This window comes from Balaenoptera musculus, chromosome 9, assembly GCF_009873245.2.
Source record: "Balaenoptera musculus isolate JJ_BM4_2016_0621 chromosome 9, mBalMus1.pri.v3, whole genome shotgun sequence".
In the NCBI taxonomy this organism is placed as follows: Eukaryota; Metazoa; Chordata; class Mammalia; order Artiodactyla; family Balaenopteridae; genus Balaenoptera; species Balaenoptera musculus.
Window position 1 is genome coordinate 29,125,533 of NC_045793.1, and position 13,654 is coordinate 29,139,186.

At 38.0% G+C, this 13,654-nt stretch overlaps 1 protein-coding gene across 24 annotated transcripts in view; it reads left to right on the forward strand.

Annotated features, from left to right (window-relative positions):
- The window catches only part of CADPS2 (calcium dependent secretion activator 2), a 539,668-nt gene that overhangs the window by 435,377 nt on the left and 90,637 nt on the right, over window positions 1-13,654 (forward strand). For 16 of the 24 annotated variants that reach the window (XM_036862873.1, XM_036862885.1, XM_036862874.1 and 13 more), the window contains 2 exons: window positions 2,064-2,167; window positions 3,794-3,802. In XM_036862873.1, the coding sequence (XP_036718768.1) occupies window positions 2,064-2,167; window positions 3,794-3,802 (113 nt within the window). The remainder of the gene's footprint in view (window positions 1-2,063; window positions 2,168-3,793; window positions 3,803-13,654) is intronic. The other 8 variants (XM_036862864.1, XM_036862870.1, XM_036862869.1 and 5 more) reach the window with 1 other exon arrangement.

A 13,654-nucleotide genomic window follows, 5' to 3' on the forward strand; every position in this document is an offset into this window, starting at 1 on the left:
TGAAGCCTGGCAGAGAAACATTTGCTCCAGGTTACCAGATAGGATATAGTTACTGAGTCTATTTATTTTCTTACTTAAAGCCTGCCACGATCCAACCTCAGGCTCCTCACCCATCATTTCCCAGAACTTTTTTACTCCAGCCAGGCAAGTGCAGGGTAGAGATGCTAAGAGCCCACACCAAGTCAGGTCTCATCTTTACCACGTGTTAGCTGTTGCATTTCATCTCTCCAAGCTTGTTTCCTCATCTACGACTTATATGAATAAATAACCAAACGTCTTAAAGCTGTTAGGAAAATTAGTGTGATGACACATGGGAAGTGCCTGGTGCCGGGTCTGACACGTAATTGGCTCTCAATAAATGGTGACATTTGTAGCCACCTTCATCATCACCTTCCTCTGAAGTGTGCCACATCTCTGACATGCAAGCATTTCTAGAAACCCTTCCTCCTCTTACCCAGGTCATTTGCTTCTCCTTTAGGACCTGCTTCAGGTTCTGCTTATCTTCCCACTGATATCCCCCCCTAAATACACCTCTAACATCCCCTGCCTCCCCTCTGTTTGCTTTACACTGTTTCCAAACTTTGAAGTTTCCTCACTGCAATAGCGAGAGCTGCCCCCAAGTGGAGCAGACTGTCGTGCAAAGTCACAAGCCTCCTTGACTTCACCCTCGTTTGAGGATGTTGAAGTGATCATGAAACAGAGGGGAGGTTGGGTAGTGGATGTCTAAGGATCCCAGCAGTAGTGATTTTTGGAGTCTGAGTGGTGTAAGAGCAGGGACATGTCTTCTACTTCCTCCTACTTCCCACAGCTAAGATTATTGTAGGCACACTCAACTCTGTTGTGTTTAGCGGACTGTTTTCCTGAAGAATCATCCTACTCTTTGATCCGTGACAGATGAGCAGTGGCTTTAATCCTGCAGGGGAGTTTGGGAGGATGTGTATCAGGGTTGGAGGATGGGAAACCCCACGTGCATCACACTGTGACCCATAGTGAGCTTATAAAAAGTGTTTAATGAACAAGCACCAATCATAGGCTGTTTCACTGAATCATTGTATGTCCCTTGGGAACAAATTAAGAGCAAATGGAAGTCTTCCAAAGTTAAGGCTGAAGTTATAAGGAGATGTAGAGGGAATAGATCTCTTGCCCCGCCCCTGCCAAAAAAAAAAAAAAAAAACTCCTTAGGTTCCACAGAAAAAGCTCTTTATCTAAACATTTTATTTCTCTTCCTTACGATCTCCATACAGGGGCAAAGAGAGAGTCCAGAAATGTTTATCTTTAGTATCCTTACTGGAAACTCTATTCCTCACATTTTTGAAACAGTTTCATTACACAGGGCACCTCTAATTTTTGCCAGTTTGTTTTATATCTGAAATCAACTGCTTTGTCTTCTCTGTTGCTGGATTTCAGCTGCACTTAATCTCATTGTGGCCTGGCCTTTTTATACCAGTTTGCTGTAATGCTGAGAGAACCTTCAGCTTCAAAGAATGGCTCTTCACCCCTCCCCAGTTGGAGGGGAGGAAATCAGTTAATTGCAGCCTGTCAGAGTTGTTTTAGGTGACTTTGTACTTCTTCCATTTAAGATCAACATGAACCTTAGACATTTCAGGCTGGAAATTTAAATAGCAACAGAAAAGCCTGCGTTTTGCTAATGCCAGGAATGACTCATCTGGTGAGAATGGTATTGTATTGATAATACAATACAGAGAGAAGGAAAAGACTGTGGTATCTGCCTTTCTTTGTATTTCTGACCTTGAGGAGAATTATAACTTGTTTGTTGCAGAAGTTGAGCATCTCATGTGCTGATGCACCTGTTAGTTCTAATATGTTAAATGGCAAAGCACTTGCAGTTTCCCATGATTGCTTTGTGGGTGAAATATTTTCTGCAATCTGGTGAACTGATTTTTTTTTAAAGACTGTATTCATTTGTATTTCTTGTCTCTCTTATTTCTCAAAAATATGCTTTCTCATTCTATTTCAACACCCTGGTCTCATCATTAACATCTTAGAATCTGCTTGGCTTTTTATTTTCAAGGTAACATTATTATGATTTGTTTTTAATGCAGAGACCATGAACCAGGCGACTCCTGCTAGGAAGCTGGAAGAGGTTCTTCATCTAGCAGAGCTCTGCATAGAAGTCTTACAGCAGAATGAAGAGCATCATGCAGAGGTGATGGCTTGTTTTTTTTTGTTTTTTGTTTTTGGCTTGTTTTAACTGTCACATAAAGCGTCACATTATGCTTTACCATAGTGGGAGCAGCACTGAAGAAGTGGCTTTTGATACACATCTGGCCATTTATCTACAGAAAACTGAGAACATGTGTGCATCTCCTGGAAATATAACTCCTATATGTTACAAAGGAATTGTATATGTATATAATTTAGTATCTGTTCCTGACAACTGTCTTCCTGTGAGGAACATGGGAGAACTTATGGGATCTGCCTAAGGTGTACAACTAGTTAAGAAGCAGAGCTGGAACACGAACCCCCATCTTGTGATGCCAGATCACTTGCTTTTCCCCCTGTGCCCTGATTGCTTTAGTTTAGAAATGTAAGTTAATCAATGTTCAAAAGGAAACGTAGTGATAAACTATAGGACACCAAAGTTGAATAGAAGACGTTCAGAACTGTATGATTGATAACTCCAGTCTTTCACTTTTACCGTCAAACTTTTCTTTAAATTTTCACTAAACCTTCATTTTTAATAGATTTTTAAAAGTTCTAGTGCTAATTATATACTGACATTCACTAAAAATATAGAATGGTATTTCATCAGGCAAACTGCTTATTCTGAGACTTAAAAGTGTCATTCTTTCTAATAGCCATGAGTTTATTTTAAAAAACAAGAGTTTTCTGACTGAATTAGGTAGGGAAAATGTGTAGGATTAAATAAATGTAATAAATTTCAGTGCCCTAACAGTGCTTTTATTCTTGAGGAAGCACGTGAAATGAGTAAGTATGAAAAAGACCAGATACAGAAGAATTTATAGAATATTTATATTTAATGAAGCCTTGTTCTCAAAAATATAAGAAACTACAGGAAGTACGTTTTAAGCAAATTCTCAGAAAAGAATATTCATGAAACCTTGCTATAGATAACTAAGATTTATTGTATCTGGTTATAAATATGATCATTCAAAACATCTGCTTTTAGCTCAGACTGTGGAATCTAGCTTTTACCTTGCATCTGTCATGTGTGAACTTGTTATGGATATTTTATTTTAAACTGAAGAAACAGCTGCTTCAATAATTTGAAGTGAATTCCCAGGAGGAGCTTTTCTAGGCTAATACTACCGCTATGTTACAATGAAAATGATTATATGATAAAATGTATGTGTGTGTTGTCTTTGTCTTTTGTTAAAAGGCATTATCATCAGAGTATTAGACCTTTTTGAATTAAAAAAAAATTTCTGATTGGGTATCCAATTTCATCTAACCAGGTACATCTAATATTCCTATACATTTCCCCAAAATTACATTTAATTTTCCTGCACTAATAAGGAAAATAAGAACTCTCCTGTCTTTTAAATGTAATTAGCATTATATACTCCCTGCAACCACTACATGCTTGTTAAAGTACAGTGTATCCAAGCACAATTAAAATGTAAATATTACTTATTTTCTAATCCACAAAAATACAGTTGACTTTTTTGAACAGGGATAATCAAAACTCATAAATGTAACTCAACTATATGCCAAAATATAGAAGTGTTATAATGACCTCTTTTTAAAATGCTTTGTAACACTATGACATGTCTTCATTCCACAATGCTTCCAAATTCTTGGGATTCTTCAGGGAAGAGAGGTGAGTAAAATTGTTTTCACCATTTTTCTAGCATGGAATAACTCTTTTATGTGAAGATAAGATAGAAACACACTCTGGTTACACTTTTAAAGCCACCTTTGTCCCTCTCCTTGGAATTAAAGACTGTATTTCTTTAAATGGGCAACTCTTTGTTGTACTGTTTCCGTGAATGTGTCTTATTAGTAATTGCATGCATAATTATTGCTGGCCATCTAAGTACAGGCCAGCTGAGAGGATTTTGTCAGTTTGGTTTTGGTTTTATCTTCTAGTGTTTTTTTGGCCTTTTTCTTTTTTTAACCAGGAGATCCAGCTTTTCCTTTGAACAATATTGGGGGGTGAATTGATCTGATTCCAAAGTCGTTTCCACAGTGAATTGATGGACTGCATTGTACACTGATCTTGATTTTGCTGAATGTCCAGGCTAGACTTGACTGCACAAAAGAGGACCCGGCCCGGCTCCCTTGGTGAAGGTTAATGCGTCTGCCTCAGAGACCTTCAAGTGACCGTGTGTCAGCACCTCTCGTTTCCCTTCTCCTTCCCTCCGCAGGGGCGGTTCACTTCACAAGGCCAAGAGGTTGTTTCTGTCCTTCAGCAATTTCTCAGTTAAGCAGGCTTCACGTCCTTCAGATCTTTGACAGTAACTTGCTTATAAGACAGTCCTCCCTTCTCTCTGAAGGCCTCTCCACCTCTCCCCTCAGGCTTCTCTTCTGAATTTCTGTGTTTTCTTTTGAGAAAGACAGTTTAAGCTCCTTTCCAGAAAATCTTGAAGGACGTCTTCCACATTCCCGTGATGAGACTGTGTCTGACCAGAAATTTAGACAAACTGATCCGACAACTGTCCATCCAAGGCCGCTCACTCTGACAAAGGCGGCAAGTCCCAGATGCCAACTAGAAAGCCTTAGGCTCTCACCAGCGCACCCCCTCCAGACACACGCACCGCTTTTCTGCTAAGAAAACTTGCCAGGTGCACAGCTGGTCAGTGACGGCGTGAAGACGCAGGCCAACTCCAGACTCCACACTTTCCAGGGAACCACATTGTTATTGCTTGGTTTCAGTAGAATGGCAGGTATGGGTGCCTTGTCCTAGTTCTGCCGGCAGGTTTGACACTGAGCATCGTAGCAGGGATATAAATGCAGAGAGGAGGATGACGGTGCAAGCCTGGAGATGTCCCTTCTGTTCTGTCAGGCTCTTCTCCTGGCATATCTTGGGACTCTACTCTGGGGATGGAGGGCTGGAAATATCCCTCAGTGAAGGGCCAGAGAGAGAGGCAACATGATCGATATGAGCACAGCTCAGGTTGTTACTTTGTGATTTATTGTTGCAGCAGAATCTTAATTGAAGGTCCCTAAGATATGTTAAATATGATATTGTCCACCATATCAGTGACACCGTAGGCCAGGGGGATGTCTGGCGGTAATTCGGTATTTGCAACTTAGCTCTCGGTTCACTGTAAATGGTTGATGCCTCCTGCCCTGCAGCTGGCTGGGTCCCAGGCTGCTCCAGCAGCAGAGTCAGGGCAGGGAGAGGAGTTCAGTATGGACACACATATTTGTGCGTGTGGTCATTCACATGAACATCGGTGTCTGGACCAGATCATGCGTCTGGATGGGTTCTAACATAAAGAGAATGGATGTTTGATTTTTTAATTTTTTTCCATTGTGTTTACTTCCTCATATTCCTCTCTACTACCATGCACATCTAAGGACCATCTTAAAGTGTAGTTATACAAAACTTGATCATAGACAAGATCTGTTTACTATCTACTACTAACTAAATTGCACTCATCTCAACAGTTGAGTTCATCTTAATTGCATAGTATTTATATCTGGATAGCCAGTGAGATAAATCGACATTTTTTTTTTTAGGACGGGTTTAGGGTTAGGTTAGCCTGTGGTCCAACCAATGTTCCTCTTTTTGGAAGAAGATGACCGGTAAGTGGCTTTCATACAACTAAGCTACAGGGGCAGAATTCAATTTGCAGCAGTGACTCTCAAACGAAACTGCATCGGCAAAAATATCCTACCAGAAATGTTTGTTAGTCGCTCACTGACTTATAAATGTATAATATTAAGAGTAGCACTTTACCCCAACATGTTTTGAAGCATTTTCAGTTCTTCATCTCACTTGGTTATTTCAATATTTATATTCATCTATGAACACAATTGGGAAAGATTTTCGTGAATCAAGAGTGCAGAAAACTTATGATTCGTTTGGCAGTAGTTTAGGTGTCAGCCAGTTTAGTTTAGTCCGTTCTGCTGGCTCCTCAAAAGCACTTAAATATTTCTAGAATATGACCCCTTAGCATTATGTTGCTCTATGTGTATGCTGGGGGTTGTGGTGATACCCTAGACACTGGACCGTCTCCAGGGCTTTTAGGATCATCTACAAAATACAGGATTGCAAGCTGATCTTTTCTTGGGGGGAAAAAAGCACGTAATACATTCCAAAATCAGACGCGCTATTTTTGCTCATTTATGCAGCCATATTTTTTGTGGTGTTTTAAATTATGAAATGTTTGCTATATTTTGAGGGTAAAAGTAATCAGAAGCCTAAGACCTCAAAGAAATTCGAAGAGATATAAAGAAATCAGACCATTAAAAGATGCTCTGGCAAGAAAAAAATCAGAGGACATTAACATTGGTCTGATCTGCAAAACTAGACCGACAGACAGACAGGCCCTGTGCCATGTATAGTTAATTAAGAAGAGGCTGTATGTGTAAGAGCTTGGTCTCTACACTCCAGCTGTCCTGGATTCAAATTATTGCTCTGTTACCTACCAACTTTATGACTTTGGGCAAGTTCTTTAATCTCTGAGTTTGCTAACCTATAAGATAAGGATAATTATACCATCTACCTGAAAGGAATAAGTAAGATAATGGATAAAAAGCCTCTCGAATAGTACAGTAAACCCCCTACATATGAACCTTCAAGTTGCTAACTTTCAAAGATGCAAACATATGTTCTCATGTCCAATCACCTAAGTTAGTTCACCTGTCTGGTGTACATTGTCACGTGCGTGCATCCTCTACAGGTGGTTGTGCTTTTGTGTACTTTACTGTACACAACTGTATAGAGTACAGTAGTACAGTATCTTTATTTCAAGCTAGATCCACAAGAGGACAACTTCACCGACCTCCTTGCTGTGCAGCACAAGGAGCTTACTAATAAAGACCTGATGGAATTGGAGGCCCAGAGAAAGGACGAAGAGAGACAAGAGGAAGAAGTAACTGAAGAACTGAAGAGATTCACGATGCAGGAAATGGCAAGGGCATTTTCTTTATTTGAGGAGGCACTGTTAGTTTTTGAGGCACGGGACCTGAATGTAGAACAGTACACGAAGGTTGCAGCAGCCGTTCAGAATGCAATCCAGTGCTACCATGTCATCTATGACGAGAAGAAGCGAGCTACTACCCAGACATCACTGGATCTTTTTTTCAAGAGGGTAGATAGAATTGGATCCAGCAAGGAACCAGAACCTGTGCCATCAGCGTCAGGGGTGAGTGAAATTGCAGCTTGCCCTCTGTCTCCTACTGCTGATGACCCTTCAGCTCTACCATCTCCCACCTCCTCTCCCTCCTCTAGTCAGTAACTCTTCCTGCCTGTTCACTTGATGCCAGCCCCTCTATGCCAGCTGTTGTACTGTACTACTGTACTTTTCAAGGTACTGTACTGTAAGATTAAAAATGTTTATTTTTTGTTTATTTGTTTTTTATGTATTATTTGTGTGAAGAGTATTATGAACCTATTACAGTACAGTACTATATAGCCGATTGTGTTAGTTGGGTACCTAGGCTAACTTTGTTGGACTTAGCAAACAAATTGGACTTACGAACGCACTCTTGCAACGGAACTCATTTGTATGTAGGAGACTTACTGTACCTGGCACATAGAAACTATTCCATTCGTGTTGGATATCATTATTTTTAAAATATCTAAAGTCACATTATAAGATTTGTGTGAATTTTGACTCATTTTTATGTTACTGATAATGATTCGTTTTTTTACTTTTGTACAGCAAGAGATTTTCATGTTCCTTGACTTTTCCAAACAGCCCTGGAGGAGGCTGGTAATAAGTATCGTTATTACCAATTTGCAGATGAGGAAATGGAAATCCACCCAGGGAACTGATTTGCCCACGATCACTTAAATCTCACCAAGTTCAAAAGCTCAGTACTCTGCTTCCAGTTTCAGGGATAGTCTTACTTGCTTCTATTTTCAACTACTCTGAGTAAACAGACACGGCTTTCAAAGTATTGTCAGCCTGCCACAAATATTGTTCTCACTGTACAAGATTCATTTATTGTTAGAACTTTGATAGAAATAGTATGGCTAAAGGATTACAATCAAGTTTTGTTTTGTATTTCCCTCTTAATCAAGTTAAACATTGCCTTCTGCCTGTGCTGTCTCATTTACACTAATTAGTGGCTTAGCTTTAGAGCCAAGATCACTCTAACCTAGATAATCGTGACTTTTGATTGGTGCCCTACAGATGGGTGTGTTTCTGAGAAGGGTTTTCTCCTCCCTGGTGGAGCCCCTCATGCCGTGGAGCGCCTCCCAGGAAGTGACGCTCCAGGAAGGAAATTATATAGCCTCTCCTCTTACCCAACCCGGGGTGCGAGGACTGCCACCCAGAGGGATGGCAAAAAGCAGGAGGGGACAGGTGAGAGAACTGACCCTGTGTTCTCAAGGTAACAACCTGCAACCCTTGCTTTTCGTTTTCAAAGACAGTGGTTCCTTAAAGCTTTCTCTGGTCATCATTAGAACAATAAGCATTCGTCACAGGTTGGCTTACGTTCATTAGGAATAACATCATCAGAGATACAATTTGAAACAAATATATACTTCTGCAAAACATAACGAAAATTTCCAGTTGATAGCAAAGTCTCGCCAACCTGAAGCTGTTTTTTTTTAAAGAAAATTATCTTCCATCGTGTTCCATTCCCCTACTGCGACTCTTAAAAAGAGCTTTGGAAATTTTTCTCAGAGTCTTGATACAATCTTGACCTAACGTGGCTGTTACTGTCTTAATTTTAACCTTTCGCAAAGGTATTGGTTGTGAACTGGAAGTGAGACTTTGAAAATGTCTGTCTTTGCGGTGCTGCATTTTCAGTAGCATTTCTATCCTGCTCTACTCAGAGGGAGGAATCTCGGATTCTTCTTATCTATGTCACCAACCCAGCTCTAAAAGACAGGAGCAAGGTATATGCAATGAAATTGCGTATGCTATTTTATTTTTTTCCTTTTATATTATTGTCATATACCCATTCTAGTAGAAATTTAAGCAAAAAGTATTCAAATATAATATTTTCAAAGAACAATAGCTTGGTTTACATAGAACATACCACTTCCAGCAGGTTTTCACATTCAGATGTTTATACAGCAAAGTCGAAGTTATATGCTTTGAGCCAACCATTAAAAATGTTCCTACCTCTGTAGTCTGTGATTTGTACTAGACCACTCTTTTTTTTTAGCCAGTGTTTTCTTCAGTTTCCATCTGCTAATTAGTCACACGGTAATGTTTTTTATAAACATATTGAACATTATTATTGTGACAGAAGTTTTTAAGAAAATACTCAATATGTCAATATTTTATAATCCACCTTTTTTTGGTTTGTGGTTTGACTCTTTTTGTTATAATCTAATTTACACTGGAGGGAATTGAATGGAGTTTTGCAACCACAAATCTTACATGTTCTTAGAAAGTTCTTGAAAGTAAATATGGACTTCTCTGAGTATATAGTATGATTAAACATTTATGAAAAGTTACTTTTAATTGGAAGAATAACAAAAACATCTGTATCACAGAAATGTGTGTGCTTTGTAGTTATTTGGTTACAAAATTATAACACTTATCAAAAGTTAAATGAAAATAAGGGGGAAAAGACCTGAGAGACATTTCACTAAAAACAGTATAAAGAGAGCTCTAAAACATATGTAAAATGTTAAACTCATTCAAAATTAGACAAATGCAAATTAAAACAAAACTGAGATACAATAGCCAGAGAAGTCCACATTATTTTTTTGAGTGTGATAAGAACACTTAACATAAGATACACCCTCTAAGCAAAATGTTAAGCATACAATACAGTGTTGTTAACCATAGGCACTGCAGTGTATGTAGACCTCTAGGATGTGTTCATCTTCTATAACTGAATCTTTGTACCCTTTCACTAATACCTCCCTTTTTCCCTCTTTCCCCAGCCATTCTACTCTCTGCTTCTATGAAATTGACTATTTTAGATTCCTCATATAAGTGGGATCATACAGTATTTGTCCTTCTGTGTCTGGCTTATTATACTTAACATAATATCCTCCAGGTTCAACCATGTTGCCACAAATGGCATGATCCCCTTCTTTTTTCAGGCTGAAAAATATCCCATTGTATATAAATATCATATTTTATTTTCCATTCATTCATTTGTGGACATTTAGGTTGCTTCTGTGTCTTAGCTATTGTGACTAATACTGCATTGACCATGGTAGAATATGTATCTCTTTGAGATCCTTATTTCAATTCCTTTAGATATATACCCAGAAGTGGGATTGATGGGTCATATGATAGTTCTATTTTTAATTTTTTGAGGAACCTTCAACTGTTTTCCATAGTGACTGCACCAATTTACATTCCTACCAACAGTGTACAAGGGTTCTCTCCTCTACATCCTCAACAAAACTCACCTTTTGTTTTGTTTTTTTTAATAATAGCCATTCTGACAGGTGTGAGGTGATATCTCATTGTGGTTTTGATTTGCATTTGAAAATCAAATGATGATTAGTGATGTTGAGGACCTTTTCATATACCTGTTGGCCATTTGTTAGTCTTCTTTGGAGAAATGTCTGTTTGGTCACATGTCCATCTTTTAATCAGGTTATTTCTTTTTTTGCTTTGAGTTTTAGGAGTGTATTATATATTTTGGATACTAACCCTTTATCCAGTATATGGCTTACAAATATTTTCTCCCATTCCTTTGTTGATTGTTTTCTTTACTGTGCATTAGCTTTTTAGTTTGATGATTTGCCTGCTTTTGCTTATGTTGTCTGTGCTTTTGGTGTCATATCTAAGAAATCGTTGCCAAGGCAAAGTTAAGAAGCTTTCTCTCTGTATTTTCTCCCAGGAGTTTCACAATTTCATGTCTTAAGTTTAAATATTTAATGCGTTTTGAGTTGATTTTTGTATGTGGTGTAAAACAAGGGTCCAGTTTAATTCTTTTGCTTGTGGATATCCAGTTTACCCAGCACCATTTATTGAAGGGACTGTCCTTTCCTCGTTGTATATTCTTGTCACCCTTGTTGAAGATTAGTTGACCATATATGTGTGGGTTTATTTCTGGGATCACTATTCTGTTTCATTAGTCTAGGTGTCTGTTTTGTTGCCAGTGCCAGATTGATTTAATTACCACAGCTTAGAATATACATATTTTGATATCAGAAAGTGTGATGCCTTCAGCTTTGTTCTTCTTAAGATTACTTTAGCTATCTGGGATCTTTTGTGGTTCCATATGAGTTTTAGGATTGTTTTTTCTATTCCTATAAAAAAAAGTTCAATGGAATTTTGATAGGATTTGTGTTGAATCTGTAAGATTGTTTTGGGTAGTATGGACATTTTAACAATATGAATTCTTCCAATCCATGACACCGGATATCTTTCCATTTATTTGTGACTACTTTAATTTCTTTCATCAGTGTTTTATACTTACAGTTTACAAGTCTTTCACCTGTTTGGTTAAGTTTACTTCTAAGAATTTTTACTCTTTTTAATACTATTGTAAATGAGATTGTTTCTTTTTCAGATTGTTTGTGTGTAGCAATGCAACTGATTTTTGTATGTTGATTTCATATCCTGCATCTCTGCTGAATTTGTCCATTAGTTCCAACAATTTTTATAGAGTATTTAGGTTTTTCTACGTACAAGATCACATTATCTGCAAAGATAATTTTACCCTTCCGCTTTGCATACCATTTATTTCCTTTTCTTGCCTGATTGCTCTGGCAAGGATTTCCATTACCGTGTTGAAAAAAAAGTGATGAGAGGGGGCATCCTTGCTATATTCTGGATTTTAAAGGGAAAGTTTTCAGTTTTTCACCACTGAATATGATGTTAGCTGTGGGCTTCTCACATATGGCCTTTGTTGTGTTGAGGTAAGTTCCTTCTATACCTAATTTGTAAGAATTTTTATCATAAAAGGATGTTGAATTTTGTCAAATTTTTTTCTGCATCTACTGAGATGATCGATCATGTGATTTTTATCCTTCTCTCTGTTAATTTGGTGTATCCCATTGACTGATTTGTGTGTGTTGAACCAACTTTACATCCCAGGGATAAATCCCACTTGGTCACAGTGTGTGGTCCTTTTAATATGCTGTTGAAATTGATGTGCTAGTATTTTGTTGATAATTTTCACATCCATGTTTATCAAGGATATTGGCCTATATTTTTCTTTGCGTATGGTGTCTTTTTCTGCCTTAGATATCAGGGTGATACTCTCCTCATAAAATGAGTTTAGAAATGTTCCCCCTTCTATTATTTGAAAGAGTTTAAGAAGACTTGGTTTTAATTCTTCTTTAAACGTTTGATAGAATTAACCTGTAATGCTATCTGTTCCTAGGCTTTTCTTCTTTGGAGGTTGTTGATTACTGATTCAAATTCCTTACTTGTTTTTGGTTTGTTCAAGTTTTCTGTTTCTTCTTGATTCAGTCTTGATAGATTATATGTTTCTAGGAATTTATCCTTTTCTTCTAGGTTGTCTAATTTGTTGATGTATAATTGTTCATTATAGTCTCTTATGATTCTTTTTTTTTTTAATTTATTTATTTATTATTATTTTTTTGGCTGTGTGTTGGGTCTTCGTTTCTGTGCGAGGGCTTTCTCCAGTTGCGGCAAGCGGGGGCCACTCTTCATCGCGGTGCGCTGGCCTCTCACTGTCGCGGCCTCTCTTGTTGCGGAGCACAGGCTCCAGACGCGCAGGCTCAGTAGTTGTGGCTCACGGGCCTAGTTGCTCCGTGGCATGTGGGATCTTCCCAGACCAGGGCCCGAACCTGTGTCCCCTGCATTGGCAGGCAGATTCTCAACCACTGTGCCACCAGGGAAGCCCCTCTTACGATTCTTTTTTCTTTCCTGTGGCATCAGTTGAAATGTCTCCCTTCCATTTAAATGATTTTATTTATTTGAGTCTTCTTTGTTTTTTTTCTTTTTAATCTAACTAAAGTTTTTTCATCTTTTCTAAAAAACAGCTCTTAGTTTCCTTGATTTTTTCTATTGTTTTTCTACTTTCTGTTTCACTTATTTATACTCTAACCTTTATTATTGCCTTTCTTTTTCTAACTTTGAGCTCAGTTCTTCTTTTTCTGGTTCTTTGAGGTGTAATGTTATATTGTTTATTTGAGATTTTTTTTTTCTTTTTTAATGTAGGTGTTCATTGCTATAAACTTCCTTCTTAGTACTGCTTTCACTGCATCCCATAACTTTTGGTACGTTATGTTTTTTGTTTGTCTCAAGATATTTTCTACTTTCTTTTTGATTTCATCTTTGATCCGATGTTTGTTCAAGAGTATCTTGTTTAGTCTCCATGTTTTTGTGATTTTTTCTCTTTTTCTTTTGTTATTCATTTCAAGCTGTTTTCTACTGTTGTTGGAAAAGATACTGGGGATGATTTCAATCTTCTTAAATTTGTAAAACTGTTTTTGTGACCTAGCATGTGATCTTTCCATGAGAATGTTTCATGAGTACTTGAGAAGAATGTATAGTCTACTGCTGTTGTATGGAATGATCTGTATGTGTCTGTTTGGCCCATTTGGTGTTGTTCAAGTCTGCTGTTTCCTAATTTCCTGTCTGGGTGATCTCTCCATTATTCA